This window comes from Euleptes europaea, chromosome 13, assembly GCF_029931775.1.
Source record: "Euleptes europaea isolate rEulEur1 chromosome 13, rEulEur1.hap1, whole genome shotgun sequence".
In the NCBI taxonomy this organism is placed as follows: Eukaryota; Metazoa; Chordata; class Lepidosauria; order Squamata; family Sphaerodactylidae; genus Euleptes; species Euleptes europaea.
In genome coordinates this window covers 36,397,798-36,424,543 of record NC_079324.1, presented here as the reverse complement: position 1 = coordinate 36,424,543, position 26,746 = coordinate 36,397,798, and the positions used below count along the sequence as shown (strand labels likewise).

General features: G+C 43.5%; 1 protein-coding gene across 1 annotated transcript in view; it reads right to left on the bottom strand.

Annotated features, from left to right (window-relative positions):
* The window catches only part of GPC4 (glypican 4), a 74,385-nt gene that overhangs the window by 25,196 nt on the left and 22,443 nt on the right, over positions 1-26,746 (bottom strand). Inside the window, exon 2 of the mRNA XM_056859529.1 lies at positions 7,292-7,450. Within this exon, the coding sequence (XP_056715507.1) occupies positions 7,292-7,450 (159 nt within the window). The remainder of the gene's footprint in view (positions 1-7,291; positions 7,451-26,746) is intronic.

Genomic DNA, 26,746 nt, shown 5'->3' with positions numbered 1-26,746 from the left:
CTCCATACCCATTCTGACTGGTGTGTGGGACCCATGTAGCAGCTTTCATTCTACATGACATTCTGCTATACACCAAAGACTCTCTATGGGTTACCCACTGCCAGGCCATCACACATGATTCCTCTCCCAGCAACCTACTGTACATGCTTTGGTGTTTGTGGGATGTGGCCCTTGATTACGGAGAGACGGGAGCGGGGGAAACGGTCCTTACATTACCATCTATTTAATGTGCATTTGAAATTGCCTAAGTACTCATTTTCAGCACCTGGCAAGCCAATAGCTTATAATTTTGCAAAACAGAATCTGTTTATTGGCACAGAATTCAAACACTCGTACAAAAGGAAAGAATAAACTGAGCCAAACACACAAAATTCAGAATGAATTTCTACTCCTCATAAGAACATAAGAAGAGCCCTGCTGGATCAGACCAGTGGTTCATCTAGTACAGCATCCTGTCTCACACAGGATAATAGAATAACAACCAGTTGTTCCGGAGGGTCACAGAAGTCAAGGCTTTCCCCTGATCTTGCCTCCTGGTACTGGGATTCAGAGGTTAATTGCCTCTAATTGTGGAGCTTCCTTTAGTCACCCTGGCTAGTAGTCAGTGATGGACTAATGTAGCCTGTGGATAACCTCAAGGTTACGGAGAATCGTATTTACACTGGCTCTGCAGAAGGTTCCTGTGAGTGGGTCATCAAATAGCAGGGAGGCTCAAAGTAGAAAAAAAAATGCTTCTAAAAGTTAACAGGATTAGGTGGGGTACACAGGTCTTAAAATAAAAGCTAATAAGAAGGAACAAAAACAAGCAGTATCTGAGGTTCAACAAACACCAAAAAGAGAACGTGTTTTCTTTCATGCGTTGGGTGGGCCACCCCCACAAAATTAAACTGATGATACAAAGCCAAACTTCAGAATGCTGCTAGTCCACACTGTATGGTAATACTGCCCTAGATAGATTCAATAGGGGGTATAAAACAGTCCTTATTGCACCATCTTGCTAAAAACATGGACTCACAGCATGGCAAATGGTGGAAGCGTCACATCACATGTTCCAACGCCATTTGTTTTCTTAAAGACAAATAGACCTTGCTACTATTTCTGACATTATATATCCTCTATTTTCCTTTCTTTTGCCAAAGCCTGCTCCTCGTGCCTTAATGAGTCACCCCATTTGGGCCCAGGAATAACCCTCTTGACCTTGAAGGGGGGGGGGAATGGGGGAGGTCCTGTCTGCTATCTTGACAGTTTGAAGGGCAAAATGAGTCGACACCTTTCCTTTGACTTGGAAGCGGGACTTGTTCTCAAACAAAGTTGTAAGTTTAAAGATTACTTTCTTGTTTTACAGGATTGTAAAGAAGTGTGTTTTACAGTAGCAGAGCAAGCAAATCAGAGCTCATGAAATTATCGGGCTGACTGGCTTCCTGTGAGGGGTGGGGGTGGGGGGAACCTGTCAAATACAAACACTTAAAGGTGGACTTCCTTTGATAACCCCATCTGTGCCTAGCCTGCACAATGTGACTTAGCTTTTAGAAGGCATGTCTTAATCTGCTTCAGCACATGGACAAGGCTACAAGACACAATGGCAGCAATTACAGGAAACTGTGAGCTCTCTAGCTGCTGTGGGTGTACACCAGTGGCCCCCAAAGTGGGCAGTACCACCCCCTGGGGGCGGTGGGATTACCTAGGGGGGCACTAAGAGGCAAGGGGGCAGCAGGGGGGTCCTAGGGGTGGGCTCCTTCAACTGTGATGTCCACTAATTTACAATAGATCATGGCACCATGATGGCAAATTGGGTGGAAACTATGAGAATTTTTTTCAGACTTTGAAGAGCTGGTTCATCAGTTTTGTTGAACAGATTTCAACTAAAAAGTTTTAATTTGATTTGAATAGATGTTCAATTAATTGTTACTGTTTTGAAATTTTATTGTTATTATCTTCTTGAGTGAGTCATGCAAACCCCTATTTTGAATAATGCTTTTTATAGGAAAAGGTAGGGGGCGCTAGGGTTGAGTTTGTGGAACCAAGGGGGGGTGGCCCGAAAATTTTGGGAACCACTGGTGTACACCTATACTGTACAGCCATTCTCCTGAAAACATATTAAGAGCCTACAATACACAATCTGCTGAGAAGTTTTGATGTCAGTGGATCTGAATTTCATCCACTACTAACAGGAGGTCCTGTAAATTGAGTAGCATACAATCTCATAGCCTGCACAAACCCTTTTCATTTCAAAACTCAAAAGGTTGGTAAACCACATTGACAGAGTGGAAAAGGAAGCCCATTGATAAGAACAGGCTGAATTTGCTGTACAAAAAAATTATATGCTTCATTGATATTCTGCCTTTCTCCCCAATGGGGACCCAAAGTGGTTCCCACTGTTCTCTTCGCCTCTATTTTACCCTCACAACAACCATGTGAGGTAGGTTAGGCTGAGAATGGGTGATTGGCCCAAAGTCATCCAGCAAGCTTCCATGGCAGAGCGGGGGTTCAAACCGACATCTTTCAGATCATAGTCCAACACTCTAACCACTACTCAACACTGGCTCTCAAAAAGTGAATCACTGAAAGCAATATTATTTTATAAGTGACACCAAGCAAATGCCTACCATGTCTTCATTAATATTTGCTAGGTTTTGCCAGGGTGTTAAGGGCTATCTATCATAGCTGCTTCTATGAATCACATCTGGCCATCCCAATTTTTAATCTTCCTTGAGATGAATATGAATATAAAGGTCCTCACTCCTCCCTGCGAAGGAGCTGTGAGAAACTGCTGCACACACAGAATGTTCACACACTTATGGAATGTGAAGTTGAGAAGGAAAAAGGGGGGGGAAAACAACGCTCGCAAGCTTTTGAGTGCTTTGGTTTTTCAAACATGTGTTAGCACTTATCAGTACAGGAAGAGTTTCGCTCACACAGCTTGAAGAAACTTAAGCCGAAGACGTTACACCCTGTATTGGGGCAAGAACCCTTGGGAGAGGGGAAAGCTCTTTAAAGAGCCAAGGGGCAAAGTCCTAAATAAAGAAAAATACCCAGAAGAGTTGACATCATGATTGAAGAGGTCTCAGCACAAGGAAAAAAACGGTTAAAGGCTTTATGCAGAGGAGCCTCTTGGGACAGTCTGTGAACTCTGCTGCCCACGGTGGGTCCCAGAACTGTCTCTGTCTGTCTCACATCACACTCCCAGTCCTTTTTATTTTGCATGCCTCTCTGCACCTGGAATCCAGAACTATTCTTAAGCACCAGGGTGAAAGATGTGCAGAGAATCCTGCTTTGTAATTCAGGCCAAAGGATCATGAGCACACAGGCATCTTAAGAGTGTCACGAATCTATGAGTCAAGTACCACTCCTCCCTTGCCACCATCTCTGTAGGTGCCTGGGCTGGATGATGTGGTTGTGTTGGACCTAAATTAAAGGCCTTATACATCTCATGCATGGGAGAACAAACAAGCAAAGGGATCAGAGTGAAATATCCTGACAAAAACAGCAGGGGTTTGGAATTCAGTGGCTTAAAATGATCAAAATATTAGAAATCAAACGTTGCAAATTCACACACATTTATTTTAAAGGTGCAGGCTCTTTTCCTGCAAAATGTTTTATTCCAAATTTCCCCCCTGCAAAAGTACATTTGTGATTCACAAGTGAACCTTCCACAGGTCCTGTAGGAAATTCTCCCCCTACCTTCGCTTTTTGTCAAATCACAAAAACGTGATAGCTGGATGTATAGAAAGGCCAACTGGTTCTCAAAGCTGCCACATATACATGTGTAGTAATCAGGATTACCAATGAGCTAAGTCTGGAAGGCAGGAAGAGACAGCGCCGAAGATAAAAACATGTTAAATTTTAAACAAGCGAACAATGGGCCATAGACTGGTCTGTATCAATTAATAACTAAAATTACACAGTGCGCTGCTCTCCTGTTGCGTGTCGGGGCAGGGGTAGGAGCAGCATTATGAGGAATCAGGAACAAATGGAAAACCAACATGCCTCTCAGGGTTTTAGGTGTTGCTCGGTCCATATAATTTGTGACCTTTGAAAGGTACATCAAAGAGTTCAGCAACAGCTAGCCACCTGTCCACCTTGAAGGATAAGGGGAAAAGTCAGAACTATATTTCACCTACAATGAGGAGGGTGCCTGTGCATGCATGTACATACACATACACCCACAAACAGTTCTTATATCCTCTGCATTATCAACCTCCAAGCTCTTCTACCAGTAAAGGGATTTCCATTTTTACTGGTTTCTCCATTATAAAGCATGCCATCTTCCCCCAGGAAGATCTTTGACAACTAAACAGTCACACTTATGAAATCTTAGCAAGCTTTGAATGGGTAGAAGGGAAATGAATCTCTGTACCACTGTTAAAATATCCATGTCCTCCCGCAAGCCCAGATCACTGGAAAGATACATGAGAATGTTAGATAAATTGATCCACTCTTGGCTACCAGCTCAAACATTCTCACCAAGTCCGCTGCTCCCCTTACCCCCAAACTCTTCATTTCCAGGACAGGAAAGGCTCAGCTTGGCAATCTCAGGTGCTCAGAGTTGTTTCCTGTCCTGTTCTCAGGTGCTGAGAGTTTCCTGTCCTGTTGATAGAGAGTTACAGCATCTCAGTTAACCTCCAGGCGGTACAATCATCTTGCTTGGTTTCTTTCCTCTCTGCGGTTGCAGCCAGGGTTTTGTTTTACTCTACCACCTATTTGCTTTAGCTTTGAAAAATAAAAAATGGAGAAAATGGGGTGGGAGGCAATAAGTAATCCCCAGGACTCTTAATAGTATCCTTGTTCCTGCTACACTGCTCATGACTTGGGCTGAAATCAACTGTCCCAGTAAACTGTGATTTGTGCAACAGTCTGTCTGTTTCTTGTCTGTCTAACCCCACCCAGAAGTGAGGCTCTCCTCCCCCAAACATCCTTTCTATGACCTGGGGGACCCTAGGGGCAGGGCTGGTCATTAAACTGTGGCTTATCAATTTGGATGTCACAACAAACCTCAATTAATACAAACTGTGGAGAACAAAACTAGTTACAAATTCTAGTTTGAAACCCTGGTTTGGTACCAACTAACAATCCACTCTTTTTGGTCTGTCTGCACTCAGAACCTTCACTACCATTTTGTTATGTAATTCAGTCCAAGATCTTTCAGTCCAAGATCTTTCTTTAAAACAGAAGGACCGTAGGGTGTACATGCAATTGCTGAAGCAGCATCCACACTGGGTTATGCCAAAATTCAAAGAAGTGTAATGCACATCTGGGTTATGCCACAATTCAAAGTGAAATGCACATCTGTATCCTCCCCAGCCCGGCCTTTCTTTTGTCTTAGACCAGCATTACACAATAATGCACAGAAGTCCCTACTTTTTAAGATGCTTTATCATTTATATGCAATCCACAGAATGTCCACTGAGCGTCCCAGCTGCCAGGTTATCCATCGATGAACTGGGCATTCAGGGAGACATCTAATAGTCTAAGAAAATAAAGTCTCTATATTTAGAAAGATATTTAGTAGTATGGCTCGTTCTGAGGAAGCAGTGCTCTAGTTTTGACCCAACTGCACAAGAATCCCAACAAGGGCGCAAGACTGCATTGTTTCTCTACCATAACGTCGCTTTCTTCCCCTTCTGTTTTATTTACAAAGGGCTCAGACAGACTTGTGTCTTTGTTTGCAGAGTGGAAATGTCAAGGGCTGAGTTTTGTGGCTCGGCTGAGCAAATCTGGGCACTCATACCCTGGATATTTAGCAAGTCAAGGACAGAGACACTTTGGTACCTGAGGCAGAAAATCCAGAAAAAGTGCCCTTTGTGCTATAAAAATACAACAATAACCCAAATCAGCTACAATTTGCTTTCATTTCCATTGGCTGTCTCATTCTGTCTGCTGGTAAGTACATTCTGGACAGGGACTGCCAGTCATCTTCAGAAAATACAGCCAGAGTGCCCCAAAGAAGGAAAACGCTCTGTTTAACTGTCCAGTGAGCTAGGCAACTCAGAAGAGGTGGCCATGCAGAGAATGAGAACCACAGAGCTAGCTGAGGGTGTCAGCATCCTTTTGGTGAGCAATAAGAGGACCATCAACCTTATTAAAACGTAATTTAATGCCACCTTGAACTTCAATACTTACTTCTTTTCTCAAAGTTTGGCCAGTTTATACATCCTAAGTAAAATCAAATGGTATTCTCTTCTCCCTCCCCCCGCCCAGGATGTAATTTTTCAAGCTGCAAATGAGAGGGGATTTAATGCCCAGCCATAGTGTGTGTGGGGCGCGGGAGGAAAGAAATCCCCTCCCACTAGTAGAAAATTATAGCATAACCAGGACAAGTGTTCATCCCCACGTTCTCTCTGCTTACGTTCTGTTTTTCCTACTTGCAGGGATTTTCTTACATGGAGAAAGAGGAGGGAAGGTTTGCAACAGACTACGTTGACAGACCTGCCATTTCTCAGACAAGGTAGGCTACCAACGGGGCAGCCACCAACCGGAATGAGAAAAATCCCCTGCCACACACTTTTGATCTTCTGTCAGCCCATGAATTTCCAGGCAGACATCAGCCTAAATGCCACTGAAGATGCAAGGATGGGTTCTGAGCCTTCAGGCAAACAAAAGGAAGTATTGTGTACATTTAAAAAGCTGTATACATGGAAGATTTCCCCCCCAGCAACACTGCATTTCTGCCCTTGCGTAAGGGGCTTGCCATCCCGTTCACCCTAAGATTTTAAAAATTACTCAGTCTGCATAATTTGTGGCTTTTGAAAACCATGCCAAGAGTTTAAAAGCTGCTGGCTATCTATTCCCTCTCGAAAGACACAGAGGAGGGGGAGAATAGTTATTGCCAAATTTGGCATCATTTCTGTTTCCCATGTGGACCCCCCTATTTCTGATAATTAGCTTTATAAAACACTGTGGCCAGGCTAGAAGTGTGCTATTATCAGGATTACCAGTTAGCAGCAATGTCTGAAAACGAACTCTTGCAAGCCACATCCACCTGGCTTGTAGGAATTCCACAATGAAACTGAGGTTCCCAGTTTTACTGTGCTTAAAAGTTAAAGCAGAAAGGCAGACTCATTCCTCTTGTGGGCACCTAGAGAGACTTAATCAGCAAATATTTCTATTAAACCAGGTTGCAAAACAAGCAACGTTCTAACTTTGCAACCACAATTCATGAGTCATTTAACTCCTCAAATAAAGGAGGAAAGAAAAAGAGAGAGAAAGAGGGGGAAAATGCTGTCTGTCCAAACTAAGCCTGGAAAGATATTTTAGGATTCACCAACTGGGCACAACAAAGTCTAGGACTTACCATCAAACTTTTTGTATCTGGAACTGAAGGTTGCTTGCAAATTATTGCTAAGTTCTACAACAGCATTTCTGAAGTCATGTTTGCTCTGCTGGCTGTATTTCTCTTCCATTTCTTGTGAGCAGCATGTGTTACCTTGCGAGCAGACTTTCAAGTGATCACCTGAAAACATATTGAAAGTGGAAAATTACACACCAGGTGCATAAATCTAGGACAACAATTTAAAGGAAAGTTAAGCATAGTAGTTCGTGTGTTAGAGCGTGGCAAGGTTGTTATTATGAAAGAACATTAGTTACTGTACCACACAAGAGCGTTGTCTTCAGCCCTGCACTCTTAGGTTCTTAGGAAGCTTCGGACTTTGTACCTTTAGCGCAGGAACACCTGAAGAACTCCATTTCCAAAGAGAAATGGTCACCTTACATCCATCCTCACATCAATCCTCACCCTCCATTGCCTTTTGAAATCCGTGCTTCCTACAGGATGCATTGAGTCAAGGAAAAAGGTATTGCTCATTAACACAGCACTGGAAATGCCCCCCTTCCAAACTTCAGAATTGTAATGCTCTTCAGCTTCAGACCATAAACTGGGCTGGCCGGCCTTATCCTCACCTGATTCCTGCCTCAATTGCATCCTACCTAATTTCCTGCCCCACTGAAGCAGGAAACTGGCAAGTTTGACCAGGACTATCCTTTTCAATATGTAACACAGCAAAAATAAAAGTAAAAAAATAAAATACAATCTTGATTTAGCTGAGGAAGTGGCTAATTAGGCTCTGCTTGCCATTCATTACTCTAAGTTTACTACTCTGAGGTATGTGCCTGTTAGCCACAGTCTCCATCAGAGGACCAACGGAGCAGGGCAATGCTACCTGCATGCTGTTGAAGATCTCACAGTGCCCCACACTGGTATGCAAAGTAAACATTACTAAGCTGCACTGCTCCTGCAGAGTCCAAGAAGGCCCACTCAGTGGACAGTTCATCACACAGAGGCCTTTCCTTTGCTTCACTGCAGTGTGCCCCGCTTGGGTTAACTTATTCCTTCAATCTACTGCACTGCTTGCATGCAAGGGTTCAACAGAGCTTCCTCTGCAAACTCCTCCACAGCCAGGCTTGCATATACTCAGAACAATGTATGCGATTTAAATAATGAAATAAAAAATAAACAACTCTGCAAACAGTACATGCCTCCCATGCTTGATATACACAACTTGATATACACAACTACCGGTAGATAGAAGGGCAAGCAGCTAGGCACATGTATAGAGCCTTGTTCGCTCTCCACCTCTGAACCCTGCTCAGTTCTCTCTCTGGAATCCGACCTTTCACAAGACATTGCCCAACCAGGCTGAAGACTATCATAAGGAAACATTTAATAAAAGCAGATTATTTGGAAACTAAATTCTGCACCTGAAAGCTTTTGTCCAATGACATGGTGCAACACAATTCTGCCCACGAAGAAGGTGATTTATTAAATTAACATACATTCAGTCTGCTGCATGGAAGATTTAGCTCCAATAACATTAATTTTCCCCACTCATAACACACTAACAGTGCATTCCTGAAAGGAATGCCTGTGCCAGGCTTAGGAGGCAAACTAGCGGCGTTGCCTCCTAAGGAGGTTTCTGCAGTGCCTGGCGCAAAAAAAACTCATGAAAAATAAAAGTGGGAGTTCCTGAGCCGAAACAGCTCAGGAGGCTGCCTAACAGCGGCCCCGCCTCCCGGGGCAGCGGAATGCCTCCCGGGGTGTCGCCACAGCCTGTGCCGGCGGCCGGATGCCGACAGGATGCTCAGGCGGCATCCAGGCATAGCGCTGCTGTGGCAGTAGCTGAGGACCGGCGGCTGAGCCTGCACACCAGCGCTGGGGCCACGAACGCCAGCGTGCGCCTTCTGGGCTCCAGCGCTGTGGGCCCTTGCACTGGCGGATGTCTTCGTCGGCCTCCTAAGGGCTTTGGTGAGTGCCGCCAGCGCATTTGAGGAATGGGCTGTAAAATTCAAGGTGGCACAATAAGAGGTGAATAACAGTAGGCTCAAAAATGACAAAAGGAAGTCCTCCTTCACACCAAGCATAGTTAACTCCATTGCTACAAGAGAGGTGGTACAGCGTAGTGGAACAGAGACTGAGGAAGCCTAGGCTTGAATCCTCACTTGTGTCATAAAGCTCACCATACAACTTGGGCCAGGCATTTCTCAGTCTCACTTGCCTCAAAGACCTGCTGATGTATCTAAGATAGAGGCCTTAGGTGGCTTTTTAAAATGACTTGGCAAATTTGTGAGGAAGGGTATGTCTATAAATGACAGCTATGATAGGTACCCATAACTTCTATGAACGCGGACAGTATACTTCTAAATGCCAGACGCCAGGGCAATACAATCAGGGTAGACGGTTTCTGACCTCCCAGTAGCATCCGCCTCACTTCTGTTGGAAACAAAATCTGAACTGCATTAGCCTTGGAGTAATCCAGCAAGGCAATCCTCGGGTTCTTCTAAATTGTTTCTAACTTCAGACAGAATTGGTAGTGCTGCCTCAACTAGGCATAGACAGATTGCTAAGTGGAAAACACCGGGGGCCATGCAGCTGTTTCTCCAGCCAATAGGCTGTGTTCAGTCCTTGGCCCTCAAGTCCGGATCCTTCCTTCCTTCCTTTCAGGAAGCACTCGCTGGGATTCCCAACCCAAAATATCTTTCTCTCCTCTCAACATATCAACTTGTCACATCATCCTTAATGGTTTACTACTTCCTCTCTGAACTGGTTATAAAAAGAATCCTGGCCTGGCCTAATCCAATTTCACACTAGACTTGAGGTCTCCCTATCAAGTGCCATCAGGGCTCTCCTTATCACTGCTAATTATCACGCCTCCAAAGAGAGGCACTGGTGCAGTGAAGGACAACCAAAGTTTGTGTGTAGGGGGGCACACCTTATATTAGAGTGTACGTAGCATGGAGGCATACAATTCAGATGAGTTGGAGCCTCACTATGCTGAAGGATTAGCATTGGCGTTTTCACAATCAATAAGTGACATAGAAGAGGCTTCTGTTTGGAATATTTATTTCAGAGCGTTTATATGATGCTTTTTCATATATAGAATGGAGGAGCCCCGTGGTGCAGAGTGGTACGCTGCAGTACTGCAGTCCAAGCTCTGAAGTCAGTTTCAGGTAGCCGGCTCAAGGTTGACTCAGCCTTCCACCCTTCCGAGGTTGGTGAAATGAGTACCCAGCTTGCTGGGGGTAAAGGGAAGATGACTGGGGAAGGCACTGGCAAACCACCTCATAAACAAAGTCTACCTAGTAAACATCGGGATGTTAAGTCACCCCATGGGTCAGGAATGACCCGGTACTTGCACAAGGGACCTTTACCTTTTACATATATAGAATACCCCCAAGGCAGCTTACAACAGTAGCAAAATAATGTCAGGGAGAGACTGTGCAGCTCCAAAAGGGGAAGTCAGTCTCCTTCCTATCCCAATAGCCAGCCATTTTTTTTTTATATCAAACGGTTCCGAAGTGAGTAATGCAGGAAGGGAGGTACCTGGCAAATGCACAGAGCCCTGCTACACTGGAGCAATGCTCCATCTTGTCCCACATTGCCTTTCCCCCTAATGGTCATCCAGGTGCCCTAGGAAAGTCCACAAGCAAGGCTTGGGGGCCAAAGCCTCTGTCTGCTGCCACCCCCCCACAGCAAGTGCTATTCAGAGATACACTGTCCCTGAACATGGAGGTTCCATTTAGCTATCAAGGCTAACGTCCTTTGATGGACCTACCCTCTGTGAATTTTAAAGCCATCTAAGATAGTGGCCATCAATACATCCTGTGGGCCTGAGTCTCACAAAAGTATGTTTTGTATGGAGCAGCGCCTTTTTTTGGCTTTTTGATCTCTTGCTCACTGACTTCATCGGATGTCCCTCTGTTCTACTACGATGGGAGAAAGAAAAGAAGCTGTATTGATCTACTGTGAGAATCGAGGACCCAGGATGCTGGAGAATCAGCAGTCACAATTCTGCTGACGCCGAGAGTGGGCTGGAAGAGGCTCTCCACAGACTACTGAGGCCATCAGAAAAAGCTACAGATTTTCCATTTAAGAGTTAATGCAAACCAGCCCTAATCATGTCCAACTACCTCTACAGCCAGGGGGAAACATAGTGCACTCTACTAGCAGTAGTTTGTACCTACTTGAAGTATAAAATACCAGCACTTTATTTTTAAAACACCATTTCTAATCTTAGTTTTTTTTAATGCTGTTGAATTTGGACTTAACAACCAATACTTCATGGCATGCAATTGCACTTACATCCTAGCCTCTCCCATTCCTTCGCTATTGCTTTGAGAATGTATGCTCCTGGAGGGCAAGGACTTTTGTTTTTGCTACCAGCTTGGCACTTGTGCACTTCGAAGGTGTCATACGAATAAATCAAATTACTGGGCAAGATTGTTAAAAAAAGAAAAAAATATGACTACAGCTTTGTCAATATCTTTAACTGGCCCACAAAAAAGTTTTATGAGCCTGCCTTGTCATGGATGAGCCTGTAAAAGAAATGAATCAACTTGATTCCAGTTCACAAAAGGTGGTCACCTGCTAACTCTGCTCAAACATACAAACCTGCCTTCTGCTGAATCAGACCAGTGGTCTGTCTAGCTCAATCCTGTCTACTGTGATTGGCAGCAGCTCTCCAAGATCTCAGGCAGAGGATGTTTCACATCACATGGTATCTTAACACCCTTTACTTCAACCAGGGACCTCCTGGGTGCAAAACATGTGCTCTGTCATTGCACTACATACCCATGATAGAAACTGCCTTATACCAAGTCAGCCCCCCTTAGGTAACCCTTGTCTATTCGAACCAACAGCAGCTCTCTGGAATCTTGGGAAGAGAAAGTTTGTTCCCCAACATTTGCTATATAAGATGCTTGAACCGGAGATGTTAGAATTTGAACCTGGGACCTTCTATATGCAAAACATGTGCTCAATCAGGGAGTCATACATGTCCCCCTCCCGGCTCTTTTTTTTGGGGGGTGCTTATGCTATAGTAATTAGGTGTGCTGAACACATGGTCAAATTTAAATTGGCATTTCTTTGGGCAGTTTTCGTAATAAAAATTCCATCCCATACATTACAGCAGCTTGTAACACTGAAGCAAATTCTTGCAAGATTGCCAAGTGGCTAAGAAACCAGCCCTTGGATTCGTCCTGCCCAGGCCAAATGAGAAGGAACTATTTTCAGCAATGCTTTCCCTGCATGTGTTAACTCAGCTGCTGGTTGGTTGTCTGAGTCTGAAGAATATACAGTTTCTTCCATGATAGAGCTCCATACCACAAAACAAGAAATTCTAATTATTTCTGTGGCATGCACTTAAAATACCCCACACAACCCAAGGCTGTCTGGATTTTTTTTAAAAAAATCATTTTACTTGTTGACAGCTTAGGGCCCATGGATTTACTGCAGAGAGAACACCAGACACGCGCACAAGAAAGATTTATGCCCCTGCAAACGAAAATGCACATTAGGAAACTTTATTCTGGTCTGGTAATTAAAAAAAAACCTGAAGAGAAACTGTGCCTTCCCCATTCATTCATGTCCAAACTTCTACAAATACTCCCTTTACAAGCCCCAGCCTTGTGAACACTGCCGGTGTATGGATGGCTTCAAATAAAAGAACTACTGCTGGAGCCAGTTGGAAATTCTCTCATCAAAATGGAGAAGTAAAAGTTTTTAAAAAGTAAAACCTGCCTTTGCCAAGTCACCATGCAATAATAGGAAGTGTTCACTAAGTCCTATACCCAAAACTTTGGGCGGATTTCAATACTATGGGATACAGTAACCGTTCATCTCCCTGAACCTGGCAATGCTGGAGTTGCATTTTAGCTGTACTTTCCCAATTTTTCACAACAATTTCTGTGGGGGCTCTTAAATTTGCACATTAATTGTGGTTTATTGTGCCCTGAGCCCTACTTTGCAGGGAGGGATATAAATATGATAGATAATTAAAGAAATGTTAAAAAAATGTATTGCTCTGTGTTCTGTGCTGCTTACTCCAAGATAAGTGACTGAATGGTTTTATTTGCATTCAGCCATAGGCCATTACAAACATGTTAACGATTCCACAGATTCATAATAAAAGGAAATACAAGGTTAATAAAATTCTGGATTGATAATAAATATACATAATAAAACGATGCTAAAATGATGCAAACAGAGAAATAATGACTAAAAATTGTGGTGGTGTCCCAATTGGCCATTGGGACCTAGCAACCATTAAAATCAACTGAAAGGTTCAGCTCTTGAAGGTTCAGGATCACACCCTGATCCTGGTTCTCCATATTGCCATGAGCAGCTAGGACATGAAGTCTTGCTGCCTAATCAATGGAAATCGGATTCAGTTAACTCTTTGTTTGGAGATTGTGTAGGTAATGACCAGGGCACTTACCTTTGCAGACGTAAAAGAGAGTAACTTGCTTTTTTTAAAAAAAAGAAAAGATCACCCGCTGCCATTCTTTGTTTCTGGTGGGACCTCACTGCTATCATGCTCCATGTCCCCTTCAGTTGGGTTTTCCTCATCAGGTCTCCTGCTCTACTGATATTCCCATACTACCAGCCTATTACTGACAGGACCTCAATAAACGCTCAACAAACGTCACAGGCTCACATCCTAAACTCCCTTTTCATCCCTGGCAGTGATATTCGGGTACTACATTTTTCCATGGAAAACATTTTACCCCACATGTGCAAATATAGTCAGTTTATCTATAGTTGGCAGGGCTGTTGTGCTAGGCAAATCAATCATGTTAGATGGGCTAAATGTGAGATATGAAGCATGGACAAACCTCTTTACTTGTACATGGTGTATTTGCCTCCTTTGCTAACATTATTTAAATGTTTACATTTGAATTGGAACATTTTCTGGAAGATTTTCCAATTCAAATTTTTCTGGAAAACCCGTATCACTGACACCCCCACCCCCAGTTGCCGCTTTTGATCATGGAGGAGGGTTGAACCATTCCCCCTCCATCTCACTCCAGACCTCACTCACTTCAACCCCTGTGATGTTTCTGAGGATCCATTGGCCCAAATGGTTACAATTTCAGGGAGAAGAGTTGGTTTTTATATGCAGACTTTCTCTACCTTTTTAAGGAGAATCAAACCAGCTTACAGTCACCTTCCCTTCCTCTCCCCACGATAGACACCTTGTGAGGTAGGTGAGGCTGAGAGAGTTCGGAGAGAACTGTGTCTTGCCCAAGGTCACCCAGCAGGCTGCATGTGGAGGAGTGGGGAATCAAACCTGGTCCACTGCTCCTAACCACTACACCATGCTGGCTCTCGCTGGAGGAGACATGGAAGACGGCAGTGCAGAGGAAGGGGGAAAGCAGGCGGGTTGCTGTCTTTGATGGACAGCTGCCTTCCAAGGAGTTGTCCCAGTGAAGTTTGAATAGAATTCTGAGAATGGCAGTTGGAGAGTTTGGACAGTTGAGAACTGACAATTGACTGAGAGTTAACAGACTGGGGTTAGTGACAGTGGTGTGAGCTGCAAACAGTCTGGTGGAGGATTCTCCTCTGGAGGGAAAAGGAACACATTTGGGTTTGGGATCAGGAAGGATCCATAACCAATTATCTAGGGACATAGCTCTACGGTTGACAGAGTGATCCCTAAGAGTTTAACAGGAAATAGCTCTGTTGAAAGGAGTGATCCCAAGATAGGTTAAAGGAGAAACTGGGGAAGTATATTAATGTTCTTAACTCCTCCAACTAAAGAACCACTGTGTAAAAGAAGCTTAAGTTTAAGAAACAGACCAGTGTCTGCCAAGAGAAATCACTCTCAGTAGAAAATAAAAGTTTAAACACTTGTATGTGAACCACTTTGATAGATTTGGAATTACAATATTTCACTTGAACATAACCATCTCAAGTTCCTCAATTCTGTTATTGTTACAAACCACATTGTTATGAAACTTTGTAACTTTGCTTTAAATCCCCAAAAAGAGACAAATAAAACCATTTTTTAGTTGTACTTCAAAAAAAAACCTCCCAAGTGCCATATATTTCTGACCTTTTACAGAAAATAATGGATCCATCATAATAAGCGGCAATGGTGTCGTAACAAGTTCTAAGTCTCAACAGAGATGGTGAGGGTTGGTGTGTATGTGAGAACAAAAAATACGGTAAACTAAAAATTAGAAAAGGTGAGTTCTGTCATACTGTCTATGGAGCATGGTTTCATTGTCGCTGCAAAGGATCCAAGCCACTTATCAGTAATTGCATCTGTAAGATGCATCCCCCATAACCCATAACCCATTCATCCCCCATAACCCTTCTGGGGCAAATCTGCATTGCAGCCAATTAGCATAGTTGTCTTCCTATTACAACACATATAGGGTGGTTGCAATAATCAAATTGAGGAGGGGAGGACCACCTGCTTGGAAGAAGGGTGGGAGAAAACTATCTTTACCAATTTCTGTTATCATTAGAAGAGAGCTCCTGGAACGGAGCTGCTGCGCTATGAACCCGTAATATCCCCACCTCACCTCTGCTACAAACTTGTAGAGTTGATAAACACTTACAAAGTAGTCACAAGAGATAATACATGTGTAAACTCCAGAAGTCCTAAATGACCATTGTGTGTGTGTGTGTGTATACACACCATCAAGTCACCACTATTATAATTATTACTACTGGGGGAGAGTTATACAGCTTACAAGGAGACTCAGCAACAAAACACAGCCTTCCAGCTTCTTTGTGAAAGCTTTCCGGAACAATTAATCAAAAGCAACATCAAACTGACCTACACTTCCAACAGAATGGCTGATCCTTTATTTTTAACAGTCAAAGCACACTGATAATTTTTGGTGGTGTTAAGTGTTGAATATAGATGTGTTCTTTAATGCCACATTCCACACAAGTCTGATTCAGGGTGAGGGATTAAATTCTGGATCTCCACCCTCCCTGCTACATCATCATTTTCCTACATATGTCCATATCCTCTCCATTCTACAAGAATCAGGGCAAATAATTAGACTTAATCTCATTAGCTCTCTCTGTTTCCTTTGATTTCTTTTACCACATTCCTTCGTGCAATCAACTATCCCCACCCCAAAGGGAGAAAACATTGCAAAAAAAAAATCTCCCCTTGATGACAGACTTTGGAATTCTGGTTCCATCTTCTGCATCCTCATTTTGCAACATTACCCCCTTCCACCAACCAACTTATATTAGAAGATCATTACTTAATCAGAACACCAGGTCAACATTTTTAAAACTGTGACATTTGAAAATGAAAGAGCTGGGGAGGGAGGAATAGAAATATCCAATTTCTTTCCGGAACAGTTTTCTCAAGCAAGACACAGAGATGAAAAGCTAACACTTTTTTTTTTACCCAAAATTTTAAAAGCACATAGCTTAGAACATGTGTGACCTGCGCTCATCAGAAAATATTTTTCAGAATGAGACTGAACATAGGTTTGTATCCTGCCACTCTACTAAGTAAAACTGATATCCTTCTGCCAATTTAAATGTCTCTTCCAAGCTGAAGGAAGGTTCCTTAGGCTGGAAGAAATTCCTCCATCCTAAGGTGGGATACACGTCCATATTATGTAAAGTTGCAGATGTTTATCCAAGCCAATAATTTGCAATAAAAGATTCCTTTCTTGGGGGGAGCTATGTGTCTGCTGAGAGCACCTGTGGCTCAGTGGTAGAGCATATGCTTTGTGTCTAGAAGGTCTCAGATTCTACCCTTGCCATACCCCATATGAACCTGCCTGAAATTAAGATCTGCTTTGGAGATCCTGCAACATGTTCTCACACTCTAAGAGGGAGGGTTGCCAACACTAGTTTGGGAAATTCCTGGAGATTTGCAGGTGGAGTGTGGGGAGGGCAGAGTTTGGAGGAAGGAAAGGAGCTTGGTGGTGATATGCCATAGAGTCTACACTCAAAAGTTGTAATTTCCTTCAGCAGAACTGATCTCTGCTGTTAAGAGATATGTGAAATTCAGGGAGACCTTCAGGCCCAACTTGGAGGAGCCAACCGTACTAAGAGGTACTTAAGGTGCCTCTTAAGACAGGGTGATCCTAATTTCACCTTTCAAATGTTGGCAAAGGAGCTTCCCTTACCAGAAGCCATGCTGATTTTTCCTCAGCAAGGTTTGTTCTTCTGTGCCTTGATAACTCTAGCCTTGCATTCCATTTATTTACATGCAATCCATCTATAATTTCCTCTACCCCTCCATATCCTTTAACATGTATGTTTAGGTCTACCTTCCTATACAGTAAAAAGAAACTATTCCATGAGATTTAAATTTTCAATGTTACCTTCAAATTTTATCAGCCTCTCCTACGCCGTAACATCCAACAACACTCCCAAAGCTGTATTTGACGGCGAAGAAAAATTAACTTGATCCGTGACTTTGGCACCGTAAAAGAGATTAAAATCTTGCTGTGAACACAAAAGGCCCTTAACAGCAGTCAGATTTACATATTGCTGGAGGATTGACTTATTTCAGCTTCAGGGAAACAAAGGCTGTTTTTGTCCGCTAATGAGAAATGTCCGCTTCCGTTTGAAATGTGGGATGTTAATTTCTGGATAGACTTTTGATTTCTGTATGCCCTCGGTCAACTATGAGGCTGACTTAATGTCAGCAAAATCCACACAAGAGTGCTCTGACTTTTAAAAACGGGAATTATTTGCCTGTTTTACAGGTCACCAGGAGGAAGCACATAAGAAGTCTACCAGATGTGGCTTTGTTCACCTCAACTTGAACTGGTTTTTTTTTTAAACTAAATTTACAGGTACTCAAACTGTACCAAGATTCCTTGCTTTTCCAAAAGCTTTGTTTGTAAGCTCAGACACCCTCATAAAAATACACTCTTGGGTTTTACTTAGTCTAGGATGGTTTGTAATTTCAGGCAATAGCTTACAGACCCCATCTATTTTTCACTCGCTGTTCCCCACCCCCCTGACTGAACATTTGGCTGAGGAAAGCTATTCCCGTCAGCTACTGCTACATTCTCAATGACATTCCATGAACTCACTGACCAAAAGATGTACTTTTCAGCATGGCGAGTGGGGGCTGGGGGTAAGGAAGCTTGCAGAGAAAAGGAAGTTTCAATTACTTTGTGAAGTGAAGTAGAAAAATTAAGATCTGAGCAGACTTTATTAGGTATGACAAGGAAAAGGGTAGCGCTTGTGCTTCCTGAGTGTGCAAGGAACCTTCTAGGGTTTCTACACAAAACTAAGGAACATGCACAGGGTTTGATATGGAAGGGTTTTTGCAAATATATTTTACAATAAAACACTAACCATTTTCTAAGTATGCCACTGAATTTCATAACCTTGCCATTGTGAATTAAAAAAATACCTATATTTACTTACTTATTATTATCCTTATATCCCACTCTCCCCGGCAAAGCTTCTCCCTTGTGCAAGCTCAGCCCCCAAGTTTTCATTGCCATGCAATTTTCCATTTCCTTGTACCAAATTCTTCCATTAAATTAAATGTATGGTTGCAACATTAGTTTTGCATCAGTGGCTCAGGAAAAAAACACAAAAACAAACTGGGAATGCAAACAATGAAAGTGGGGGAAACAACAACATATGAAAACAAGAAAATGAAGACAGTTCATACCGTACACCCCTATTAAAAGCAAAACTTGTTTTAGTTTCATTCATTAACAGCGAAGATTTGAGGCTTTCCTTTATTTTCATCCATAAAGAGGATTAAACTGGCTTCAGAGTAGCCCCTAAACCAGTCGCTGGGGCAAGCAAGAATGACCTTTGAGGAGACCAGACAGAAAAGGATTTTGTAAATTTAAGAAGTATCCAGTCTGGATGAGCAAACCTTCTTCAACATCTAAGGTGATCGACAGGCACTTTGGGGTGTTCTGCAGCCCTGAATATTTATACCAGGCTGCCTCCCCATAAAACTGCGTTAATGTCAGTTTGCTGAAGCTGGACTGGCATACCACGTCAAAGCTAGCTGGAGTAGGAGCGAGCAGGGCCAACGAGGCAAGATCAGTTGGATCAATCACAAGAGCAATCTCAGGTGCCAGGCACCATGGGTTTCACAGCCAGAAAGCTAACAGCAGTACAGAGATAAAATACCAGGGCAGCACCTGAAAAGTTAATCAGAAAGTGGCCACATCCAAGGACACAACCTGGGAATGATGATTGTTCATGGAATTAAAGAAAAGAAGGAGGTACGCTAGGAATTTTCAGCTGTGAAAAACAGACAGCAATCCGCTGAACAACTGGGAGGCCTATCAAGTTGACACCCATTAATTTCTTCCAATTAACTAAGGACAGTAAAAATGGGAAACACCACACATTAACTTCACAACAGCCCAGTGAGGTAGGTTAGACCCAAGACAATGACAGCCAGTGGCCCAAATTCATTCAACGAGCTTCCCATCTGAGAAGGACAAGTCCCAGTCCATTAAGCTGTTAAACTGCACTGATATTTATTATCCACATAGTATGTTTCAGGTTTGCACAAATATATGAACAGGGTACATTCACGGGTTAACAAAGGACCTCCAGCAGCCAAATCTCACATGACAGTCAGATCGGTATGTTGGTTACGTAATTAAGTCAAATATTGCCAAGCAGTCCATAAAACCATTAATATCATTCTGTAGATGAAAGATTACAAAAAAATTTAAAGGGCATTTTGGTATCATTTATTAGCAACCACTGCCTTTCAAACTGACTTCTGTTTTTAATGACTGCTTTTATTTTGCTTATTTCTGCTTTTATTTCTTTGTTGAAAATTTTTCAAACAATAGGCTGACTCTGGTGTTCCAGGATAAAAGCCAGAGAAGAGCAAGTTGTTGACGTAAAGAGGAACCTCACTTAACGTTGTTAAAAGTCAGAATAATTCATTACAATTCTTTTTAAAAGCCATTTAATTCTCTCATAGTAACTGCTTAACTAATTTATTTTTTGTAATTGGCATCAAGCAGTTAATGATTGCAGTTTTTGCTGTTGTTCTAATAAAGTGAAGGCTTGAAAAATATGTGACCCATATTTGAATGACCAACTGATCAAATCTGATTTGACTGTGATAATTTAAAACAAAAACAGGGCCCTCAACCTGCCATTCCAGAGTCTCCATTTATCAACCAAGAAATCAATCTTGAGATTCACAGTTGGATGAGTTGTGGTTTACAAGCTCTCCTCCAGGAAAGAGGTGTTTTTTTCAGTTGAACTGTGTGGGAAACTTCTAAGGGACTTGTGTATATTACTGAGAAGCACTGTGTCTGGCACTGGACATTTCTTCTAGAAGAGCTGGTTTTTATACCCTGCTTTTCTGTATCAAAAGGAGTCTCAAAGCTGCTTACAATCACCTCCCCCCCCCAAACAGGCACCTTGTGAGGTAGGTGGGGCTGAGAGCATTGTGAGAGAACTGTGACTACCCCAAGGTCACCCAGCGGGCTTTCATGTAGAGGAATCAAACTCAGTTTTCCAGATGAGAGTCCACCACTCTTAAGCACTACACCACACTAGCTCTAGCAAGAAGCTAAGCACTATATTAAGCTACATGAAAGGAGGGGGAAAGAGTGAGAAGGGAGGACCAAGAGTTAAGGCAGCTGGAATCCCATGACCTCCTCAGTCTTGGCCATGAACTGAGCCCGCATCTGGCACTGCTAAAGAGGGTGGGTGGTAGATGGGGAACTACTACCAGCGTCATCCCTGGAATCAACACAAGTTAGCTCAGACGCAGACAAAAAAGGGAGCAGAACAGAAGGTTTCATTCTCAAACAGTCCGACAAACATTAATTTTGCCAGCGCATATTAACTCCTCAGCCATTTTCTATCTATTGACAACAAATTCTTGAAAGCATTAATCCTCACCCCCTCTTCCACAGATGTTACTTCGTGGAGACCAGCCACAAGAGCAGGCTGTCTGTCAACCCTCTTCAATGCATCCCAATGTTCCTTTCTCTCTGCCTCTGGCCCCCCTCCCATCAAGCAATCTTCTCCGGAGGGCTGCTCACCCTCCACAGGAACACACAGATGAAGAGGGAAGCCCATCTGTATATCTGCAAATAAGTGGGGATGATGCCCCTTTGACGCACACTGCTTTGGACTGCAGCCTCAGATTCTTCAAACAGCAAGTCTTTAATGAGCGAGCCTGGGTCCGGCTGAAAATATTAAGTGAATTGTTCTGGAGTGGGGGGGAGGAGAGAGAAGAGTTCAACTGCCCTCTTTGCTTGGGCTTATTGTCAGGGTTATACTGGCTGTTTCCCAGATGCCTCCAAACATAGGCCCACCTCTTCTTAGGGTTGCCAACCTTCAGGTACTAGCTGGAGATCTCCCGCTATTACAACTGATCTCCAGCCAATAGAGATCAGTTCCCCTGGATAAAATGGCCACCTTGGCAATTGGACTCTATGGAGTTGAAGTCTCTCCCTCTCCCCAAACCCCGCCTTCCTCAGGCTCCGCCCCCAAAATCTCCCGCCGATAGTGAAGAGGGACCTGGCAACCCTACCTCTTCTGTCTGTCACTAGAGTCTGCTCTTGTGACCTTTCCCTCTCCTCTCCCTTTTGCCATTTTCTTAACTAACACAAATTGTTGTCCATTGAGGGCTCAGACACAGAACCTGAGGCCCTGGAACAGCGAAAGGACATTCACTCTCCCCATGCAGGATGTCTTTCCCACAATTAGTCAGTTTCTGCCCCTATGTCAGAGGTGGGGAACCTCCGGCCCACCTGCCAAGAGTCCTCGCCCAGTCCTCCCCCTGCTTGAGCCCCTGGTCTGCGCGCTAGCCACGACGCTGTCAGAGGGTCCCCGCCCATTCCCCTGCCTACGCGCTAGCCGCAGCGCTGCCCCCGGAGGGTCCCCGCCCAGCCCTCCCCCGTTGTTCATTCCCTCGTCCAGTGCACTTGCTGCACCGCCTGCCGAGGGTCCCCGCCCAGACCTCCCCCGTGCTCCATTCCCCGGCCTGAGCGATTGCCACGCCGCCGGAGGTCCCCCCAGACCCCCGTGCTCCGTTCCCCCGGCCTGCGCGCTTGCTGCGATCCTGCCAGAGGGTCCCCATCGAGCCCTCCCCATGCACGTGTGTGTGTGTGTGTGTGCAAGATCCCGTGTGTGTGTGTCTGGGGAGGGGGAGCCTCCCTCCCTCTCTTTCCTTCCTTCCTTCGCTTCTTTCCTTCCTTTCTTACTTTCTTTCCTTCCTTCCTTTCCTTCTTTTCTTTCTTCCTTCCTTCCCTTCTTTCTTTCCTTTTTCCTTCCTTCCTTTTTTTCCTTCCTTTCCATCTTTCCTTCCTTCCTTTCCTTCCTTTCTTACTTTCTTTCCTTCCTTTGCTTCTTTCCTTCCTTTCTTTCCTTTTTTTCTTTCTTTCTTTCCTTCCTTTCCTTCCTTCCTTCCTTTCCTCCCCTGCATAGCCTCTCCTAGGGTTGCCAACCTCCTAGGGTTGCCAACCTGGCAACCCTAGCCTCTCCCCACCCCCGCGCCAGGAGATCTACGCCCGGTATGGCCCCCGAATGATTTTATAAATGTGCAAATGGCCCTTGGCAGGAAAAAGGTTCCCCAGACCTGCCCTACGTGGTGGATACGTGTTTTTGCAGAGATGGGCCCTTCCTGCTTCCTGCAGAGGGATCAGAGTCCTAAGTTTCCACTTCCTCTGCTCTGGATCGTTGATTCTGTGGAAAACAGAGTTTTCCAACAATGCCCCCCAAATGAGGGGGGCTGCAATGACTATGGATTAATCAATTAAGAAGATAGATTCAGAGGGTAGCCATGTTGGACTGCAGTAGAACAGCAGTTCAGGGTATAAGCCTTCGAGAGTCAAAGCTCCTTTCTTTGGATACCATCAATTAACTTGGGTAATTCAGGCAGAAACAACCTATGAACACCAAATTCTTAAATCACGTTATATTTTAGAAATGTCATTCCTGCTCTCTCACACAGGAGGGGAAACCTTTTTTCAAGGTGGATGTTTAGTGCAGCACGCAGAAAACTTGAATGTGAGATAATTTTCTAACACCTTAAAACATCTGGGATACAATTTAGCATGAACATTTTCATCAATTCTATTTAGAAAGCAGCGCTTTAAAAAGTATGCCTCATTAATGTTATGTACTATGTAATTTTGGGGAAGGCACTGGCAAACCACCCTGCAAACAAAGTCTGCCTTGGAAATGTTAGGATGTGACGTCACCCCATGGGTCAGGAATGACCTGGTGCTTGCACAGGGGACCTTTACCTTTACTATATAATTATCTTACTAGGAGCCAAAAGCAGCTGAACTACAACCACTGGCTGGGTTTAAAAAATCCTTAAGGTGAATGTAACTGTAGTTTCAGTATTATCTTCAATCAAATTCAAAGGTTTACATGGATTATTTAACAGAATGCAGATATATATTCTAAGACCTATTCACAACATATACTTCATTGACAGTTAATGTTTTCTGAGCCTTAATTCTCCCCATAAAATTTACGCACGCTTATTTTATCACTATTGCTGCCCATTAATCTACTGCATCCAAGTAACTTTCACTTGAGCTCCCTTTTCAGATCACCATCTGCAGAAGTGTTTATGCTCCTAGTGAGATCCAATGTAGCTTGAAGAGCATGCAATTCCACAATTGCTGGAGTCCCGCTTGTGAAGAACAATGTGGGTTGGAAAATTTGCACGGAAAAATAAATAGGAAAAATGGTCAAACATCACTGGAGGTATCATCTTAAAACTAAAAGAAGCCCCTTCCACTACCATGTTATTCATGTGCTAATATACATCTGTATGCAGATTTGACTAATTAAAACTTATACTATATTTCGTTAGGATTTCTTTAAACTTGGGCAAGAACCTGAGAGATGACTTCTACAGAAGAAAGAGGCCCAGTTGAAGAGAATGCTGCTGAAGTCCAGCTGGCTCAGACTTTGGGGAAAGGTGAACCAGCTTACTAGGGTAATAAAGTCCACCTAGTACTTCTTTCAGGGCCAGATTGAACCTTGAGCTAAGCAAGACTATATACAGGTGAACAATATTCTCAGGGGGTATCAGTAAACAGTACAGAAGAGGTGTGCTCCAGAATTAAACAGGATTTCAAAATATCTCATCCTCCCTTTTCTGACCCCAAAATCTCCCTTGTGCAAATCAAACCTGCGATTGTTTATTTTCATGCCATTTTCTCGTTCCTCAATGAACTTTGCCTCTAGATTGTATGCGCGTTTCAACTTTTTTGCGCGTCAATAAATCAACATTATGCATTATGCATATTTCTAGTTCAAATCACACGCGTACCTATAAATCCCATTACTAATAACATGCACATACAATAAAAACAGATTTGCAAAACCAACTGGCAAAAAATGCAAACAGAAGTAAAAAGAAAGAAAATGAGGATGGTTCCAACCAGAATGACTTGTGCAGAGGTAGTAGGTGCTTCAAGCAATAAAGCAAAGAGGACTAGAGCCTTGTGGTATGATTTGGCATGTTCCCCAATTCGATTATACAGCACCCCCAATCACAATACCCTCCCCAAGCCAACCACTTTGCCCTTCAAGCAATAATCTGTACAGGTGTATTGGGGATAAGGGGAGCAGGTACAGAGAAAGAAGCTTGCTGCAGGGGGTGGCTAGAAGCATGCCCCCAGCTTTGTTTTTTCCCCATTTCAAGAAACTGTTTCCTAAAATTAATTCATAATATAATTAATGGATAAAGCATCAGTCACAACAGAGCAACAGCGAAGCTGTAATTAACTTTTTTTTCAGGTAACTATTCTGAGGAAGTATCTATGCTAAACAAGTGCCCTTGACTATAAACACCTATCAATGCTTCTGGCAAACTACATGACAGATGGTAGATTGCAGATGCCAGGATACAGCTGCGGTCACATTCCAGGCGGCATCCAAAGCAAACAGTGGCAACTATGTTATGTGGGTGAAGAATACGTAAGGGCTGTGCGTACAGCACACTTTAAATAATGGTATTTTGCATCCAGTCAATCAAATTCTTCACTGAGAGTCATCTTAATACAAACACGGAGACATCGTTTATTTTTCTCTCTTTTGCGCAATACTGTCATTATTACTTCTTGGGTTGTTGCTAATCACTAGAAAGAGCAAAACGCCCCAGAAGAAAATGCAGCCTTATCCCCCCATCCCCATCCAGCCACTGGCATGTACTCAACTGCCCTTCCCAGCTTCCATGACCCCCGCAGAAATTGCCAAGAAGTTTTCAAGGGTAGCCAGTAAGGCCTAGAAACTTGCTTGTGTTTTTTAAAATGAACACAACATCCTCTGAACTGAGTAGCACACTTTTTCTGCATTCCCACAGAATTTCAGCACAAGTGTGCACCACGCAGACAAACACAGACCCTTCTGTAGAACCCTCTAAAGGGCTCCACTCTAGTTTAATCTGCCACCTCCTATTGACAGAAACCAGATCATCTTTAACAAGGAGTTGCGCTGAAACGGCTGTTTGTGTTCAAATTCCTGCCGGTCACTAACTAGCCAGCTGCTCCAACTGATGTTTCCGCACATCAGCTACGCAAGCCATCCAAACTCACACACAAATTGCTTACTGTGCTGCCCGAGAGATCGCATAATATAACCTCTGTCAGAAAAACCAATCATTCCCCGGGCCAAGCCAGTTAACGTATTCCCTCCGGTGCTAACCTAAAGCATTTCGGCTGAAAAGTAGAGGCAGAGTTTATTCAAACATGTGGGGGTGGGGGGAGACGGATCAAGTGAAGAAGATCGGTAAGGGCAAAAATCACCGATGCGTCATCCAACTCTAAAACTACAATGACTTTCTGTTATGTGCAAGGTTATCGCTTGCTCTCCTCTGCTTCTGTTCCCTCCAACAGCTCAACACATAATGCCAGGATCATTTCACTGCACATGCTAAAGTGATCGGGAGGAAGCTATGGGCTTGCACCTTCTCAGCCACAGATAGTCCCCTCTCCTGTCTTAAACACAGTTAAGACACATCCCCAACACTAACCTCGGTTTCATGATCAGAAGCTCCATTTTAGTCAAAGAGTGCGAATCAGGTCCAAATGCTAGTTAACTGGGTAGTATTTAACTACAATGAAGTGTTGATGCTGAGCTTATCTCTGAGCTGTGGTTAAAGCTGGAGAGCCACTCCCGATCTTTTTTAAAAAAAAACCAAACTGTCGCTATAAGTGCCTGGAACTAAATGGGGGGAAGTCAGCAAGAGGGCAAATCTAATGCCCATTACTGCAGAGTTGAAAACCAGAGCGCTTGTCAAATGCCTAGTGGTTCAAGGATCAGTGGGCACAGAGCCTCATGGGAAAGCTGATCTTAAAGCATCTTCCATAAAATCCATTTCAGGGTTGTTTTAGACAACCAGACCCAATTTTCTGGGTATTAGTGGTTGGATGCTGAACTTGCAAATGGATTCCATTGAAAAGCAATGTGCTTGTGATGGTTTATCTGCTGTAGTGGCAATCAAGTGAAGAAAGTCCATGTGTGAATGAACAACCTGTGGTGGGCTCTTCTTATCACTTGACA